Source organism: Sinocyclocheilus rhinocerous, unplaced genomic scaffold (assembly GCF_001515625.1).
Source record: "Sinocyclocheilus rhinocerous isolate Xijiao unplaced genomic scaffold, SAMN03320098_v1.1 scaffold564, whole genome shotgun sequence".
NCBI classification, from domain to species: domain Eukaryota; kingdom Metazoa; phylum Chordata; class Actinopteri; order Cypriniformes; family Cyprinidae; genus Sinocyclocheilus; species Sinocyclocheilus rhinocerous.
In genome coordinates, this window is record NW_015645070.1 from 303508 (window position 1) to 309285 (window position 5778).

The 5778-nt window shown below is 35.3% G+C and overlaps 1 protein-coding gene across 1 annotated transcript; it reads left to right on the top strand.

The window, feature by feature from the left end:
- Positions 1–6: 6 nt before the first annotated feature.
- dcdc2b (doublecortin domain containing 2B) lies at positions 7–5192 on the top strand. The gene is made up of 14 exons (XM_016508606.1): positions 7–139; positions 360–470; positions 666–864; positions 1788–1845; positions 2593–2663; positions 2757–2888; positions 3010–3156; positions 3688–3727; positions 4071–4109; positions 4297–4474; positions 4562–4671; positions 4742–4813; positions 4892–5068; positions 5145–5192. Exons 2-14 carry the CDS (start codon positions 389–391, stop codon positions 5190–5192), a joined length of 1353 nt encoding a protein of 450 aa, XP_016364092.1. The 5' UTR covers positions 7–139; positions 360–388.
- Positions 5193–5778: the final 586 nt, after the last annotated feature.

A 5778-nucleotide genomic window follows, 5' to 3' on the forward strand; every position in this document is an offset into this window, starting at 1 on the left:
GGGAGTCTGGGTGAGGTGTTTGAGTCTCTCACACTCAGTGCTTTAATATATTAGACATATACACTGAAAAATAATCAGCACAAATAACAGACCAGATGAACTTGAACAGGTGATTAACTGGATTACATACGCTGTCTCTGTAAGTATTTTTTTGAGTGTGTGTGGATTTGCATACACATGTGAATGCTTGAGCTGTAAGTGAATCAATTTGTGAGTTTTTGTGCCTTTAATGTGTGAATGAGGTTTGGATTTGTACTTTTACAGTGTTATTAACATTTATGGTTAAATTTTGATGGCATAAGTAAGTTATCCTATGTAGGAGTTGCTCTCAGTTTGTGTGTTTTTTTTAATTTTTATAGGTGTGTGTTAATGTGGCTAGTTTTGGATCATGGCATCCACTGGTGTCACTAGTCACCTGCCTCCAGTCAAGAGTGTAAAGGTCTACAGAAATGGAGACCCCTTCTTTTCAGGTTAGAACTGGTTCTGAAACAGTTTTGGTGGGTTGTTTTGTTGCACACACAAGGCTTAAAAATGTTACTGTATAGCCTAATTGTGTATACTGCAACATGTATTTTATTTCATCAATTTCACAGCTCTCTGCATGTCTGAAATGAAACTACACGTGTCTTGTTTAATGTCTCTTTATGAATGTCTTTCTGGATCAGGAAGGAGATTTGTGGTAAACCAGAGGCAAATCTCCACCATGGATGCGTTTCTTAATGACATCACTCTCAGTATCGGAGCTCCGTTAGCTGTTCGAACTCTCTATACGCCGCACTATGGTCATCGGGTCGCAGACCTTGGTGACCTACAGCAAGGGGCACAGTATGTGGCTGCAGGGTTTGAGCGCTTTAAGAAACTAGAGTAAGTGTCAATTCATTCATAATGACAAAAATCTAAATGATAACACTTTCCATTAAAGTTTAATGGTCTGATCTAGATGCTGAGACTCAGTGGTCCCAGTGTTTGGACACTTCAGCCACGCTTAACATTGTATGAGTCAGTGTTGTTATTGTTAACTAAAACTAAAATAAAAAAAAATGTTTTCAGAAATTGAAATAAAATCAAATGTAAGTATAAGATTAAAAATGTAAACTTTAAAAAACTAAATGAAAATTAGAAATGGCAACTCACTGCAACAAATATGATGAAATAAAGTTGTTGTAGTACTAAATTACTAAAAGCTGTTTTTTACTAAAAAAAAAAAAAAATCAAAAACTTGTAAAAGGTACTAAAACTAAAATTAAGTTGAAAACTACTCCAACTCTGAAAATATATAATAATAGCTAATATATTCATATATCAAAATATAAATACATATTATAACAGTAGATAAATAATTTCTAAAATAACACTGAATCACGTGGCTTCTACAAAACAAATGGAACTACTCATTTTATGAAATTTTTGTATCCAATTGGTCTCAGAATTATTTTAGTAGATGTATAAGGTCAGTTTCCCTTAGTGTATATATGTATTATTTATGTTTTATTTTTTAAAACCTTTAAAAAGGTATCTTGCTAAGTGTGCATTAAGTGTTTTTATAATTACATACATTAACTACATACCAGTTTATTTAATGTAAATGCCCTTAAATTAAAATTCCATTTTATAGAAAATGGCCTTTTAGAGAGGTGTTAATGTAGGGAAAATGGAAAGTAGAATTTATGATCTGGCATCATGAAATTAGATTCCAGATTTATTGTTTCTGGTTGAGAAGGGTTAATATTGTGATAATGGCTAAAAGATGCATCATGTTTTTGCTTGTCTTTTCTGTATATGTTTAGTTATCTGTCTGCAGGACTGAAGAAAGGTCCACTGTGCAGAGTTGTGGAACCAGCCCAGGTATACATGTGAGAGTTCAGCGCTTCTTACTGTTTATTTGTGATTTTTTTTTATTATTATTCAGGTTAATTGCAGATCTGTGCAGTTAATCTGTAAGTCATGGTATTCTTTAAATTTAGGCATAAAAAATCATACAAGTTCCAGTCAGTGTGTCTTGTTTGTTATGTTGTGTTTGTGTTTTTTTGTTGCTGTGGATGCTTAGCTGAAGTGTGTCATGAAGAGGAAGTGAGGGAGTGAGGGATGTTATTGTCCCTTCCAACAATAGAAGGCCAGGGGAGACACGCTGCTAGTGTTATCAGATTAGAAAGCTTGTTAGGGCAAGTTTAAGTGCCTGACCCCTTAATGCTGCACACAGAGCTGCTAAAACCACTGTTGATAATAGCCTTGAGAGCAGGGGACACTGACTCAGTGTCAACACACACTGCATCTTTGATTTACGCTGATGGAAAATCACTTAACCTGCTTATTACACAGCTCTTTGTTAAATAAATAAATGGACCTGAAATATTGATTTCCAGTTATTTTATTATGTGACAATAAAGAGGCCGCAAACGCAAAGTGATATGAGAGACATGAAGCTTTGAGGGAAATTAGTTTCCTCAGAAAACAGCCAATTATACAGTTTAACTTTCATTATACAAAAACATATGACCTTAGAAATGCTGTGATTGACTAATCAGATTCAAGTATTCTGATTGTAGTTGACATAATACATTGCTAATTAATAATATGTAACTCTTTTCACAGGTTAAAATGCTTGTCAGGCCTAATGTGTCTGCAAAATGGAGGAAGGCCATCACTCTGCCCTTCATCATACAGTGAGAACTCAGACATTTAAATGCACAATTTTCTTCTGTTAAACCAGTTTTTCAAGAGATCCAAACTTCATTCTTCTTTTCACATTCAAATAGTGTATTTCGGAATGGAGACATCCTCAGTCCTGCCATGCGTCTGATCATTCCCCGCCACATGCAGAAAAATCTAGAGCAGATTCTGAGCCTCATTTCTGAAAAAGCCATGCTTCGCACAGGAGCCGTGCGCAGGTATTCAGTCACACATACAATTTGTTTTATAATGAACTTATGAAGCATGTCATATTTATTTCCTCACACATTGTTTAAGGTTGTTTTCATTTCCACAATCAATTCACCTTTCACCTCTCAGGCTTTGCACTCTGGAAGGTTTCACAGTGACTTCCACAGAGGAGCTGGAGAACAGGCAAAGCTATGTAGCTGTGGGAACAGAGAGGTTCAAGAAGCTTCCAAATGTAGAGATACTGCTGAATAAAGCAACAGGCAACAGCGCGGACAGGTGATGTTGGTGGATAATTGGGATAGACAGTAATGGTGGGATAGACAGTAAGTTATTCAAAATTTTGGGGTCTGAAATTATTTTTAAGAAATTAATACTTTTATTATTTCTAACAGTTCTTTTGAACTCTCTATTCATCAAAGAACCCTAAAAAATGTATCACAGTTTCCACGAAAGTTTAAAGCAGCACGACCGATTTCAACATAGATAACAATAAGAAATGTTTCTTTAAAGACTTATAGAAATGATTTCTTTAGGATCAGGTGGCACTGAAGACTGAAATAATGGCTGCTGAAAATTCAGCTTGCCATCACAGGAATAAATTACATTTTAAAATATATTCAAATAGAAAAGAGTTGTTTTGAATGGTAATAATAATATATTGGAATATTACTGTTTTACTCTATAGCAAATAAATCTAGCCTTGGCGAGCATAAAAGACTTCTTTCAGAAACATTAAAAAGTCTTACAGACTCCAAACTTTTGAATGGTAGTGTACATATAAATAAAATCTGTCTGTCTTCACTGTAGACATTATGCAGGAGACAGAGGATTACAGAGAAGAATTGAGGTACTTTTTATATCCAATATACAGAGTTGAAATGCATCTGAGAAAATTATTAGCTTTTTAACTAAAAACATAACAAATCATAAAAATTAGCACATTTATTTGAGTAAAAAGGTGTACAAAAAAGTTTTTCTTAAAAAAAAATTTAATCCAAAACTTTATTTCTAAGGCTAAAGTAGATTTTTAATTTTAGACTTTTTAATGTGGTCTCAGACTTATGGACTCCACTGTATATTTAATTTTAATATGTTAGGCAAATACATTTCCATGAGACAAATTGTTCTATTGAAGTGTTTTAATATTCTGTCATGACGATCCAACTCAGAGTAGAAAGATGTTTCCTCAGGACAGCCACAGTGACTCCACCCTGATGAATTCACCTGAGGTAAAAACCAAATACATTGTTATTTTCAATGTACATTGATATATATATATATATATATTCTACTTGTTTATACTATATTTTTTGTTTTCCTGCTTCAGATCAAAGCCTTCAGATCATTGTCCCACTAGAACATGTCACAATCACAATCATCCTGTAAGCATCTTGTGTAAATGGTGTCTGCTTTCAGAGGGAAGGCAGGCGTGTGAAGTCCACAGGAGATGAGGTGGAGCGAGAGAGCTCCCCTCAGCCGGTTAAGAGGAGAGGAAGGAGAGGAGAAAGAGAAGAGAACTCTGTTTTCTACGCCAGACCTGTGAGAGTCCGCAGACACCCTCCCACAAACAGACCCCCTCCTAGAGCCGCAATAGGTGAATGCTGAATAAATAAAAAATAGTATCTCATACTGTGTCTAAAATGTAACTTTTTATTAAACTGTGTGATATTGTTTGTGTTAGATGAGCCCAGTGTGTTTAAGGCCTCTGAGAGCAGGATGAGAGAGGAGGTTCGAGGTGCTGAGGAGGTCGCAGAGGATGAAAACACAGCTGTAGAGCTTCACATTGACCAGGTACACCTCTCATCTTCTTTTGTCTCATCTCATCTCATCTTGTCTTCTATAAAAATGTTTATAATTTCAGAGAGAAGCAGAAGTTGTAGAGGATGAGGAGCTTCTTGAAAGAGATCCGTTTGATACAGCCAATATAAATCACGTGAGTGTGTGAAATACACAGGAATTGAAAGTAATGATGACTCGATCATGAATTAACTCCCTGTTTGTTGTATTAAAGAGGGATTCAGCTGAACTACACAGGCCATCATCTGATCTCTCCAGTGAGAACGGAGAGAAAGAGTTCATAGTGTCTGAGAGGGAGACATGGGACGACACGTCAGCTCCACAGAGAGAAGCACAGCAGGGATACACGTCCAGCAAAGAGTCTCAGCATGATACAAACAAACATGATGCTGTAAGATGCAGTGCATTGAGCATTGACCTTATTTTTTTTTGTGTGCATTTTTATGTCTTATTTGTGTTTCACTTAGGCTTTGAATCAGCTTAAAGTGTGTGTATATACAGGTGCATCTCAATAAATTAGAATGTAGTGGAAAAGTTCTTTTATATTATATATAAATATGTTTAATATATAAACATAAAATTTTTCTTAAATGTATACATCCATGTTTTTGTATTTATATATACATAATAAATATACACAGTAAACACATATATTATGTAAACAAAAACCTTTATTTTGGATGCGATTAATCGTTTGACAGCACTAACAGAGAGTCAAAGACCTGTGTAGCTACAGAGAGAGAAAGTGATGTTACTAGCACAGAAGCTACTTACTCTTTTCTCCAAACTCTTCTCCAAGCAATTTACCCATTAGTAAGGTGAACAGAAATGCGAGGGAGTTCACCATGGGAACAGCCAGAGACAGATCTACAAAACAAACAGCACTTCAAAATTCAACACTAATGCTGGCTAATATGTGTGTGTGCTCACAAAGAGTTTAAACCTTCCTTAATATTTTGAATAACAAAATGTTCATGGCTGCACAGAGGTTATGCTTGAAACAGAATACCAACTTACTAACTGAACACTAAACAGCAAGCTGCCTAGAGTTTAAATTAAAAAAGACATTTCACACTGTCGTGTTTAATTTGGCAATTGCCA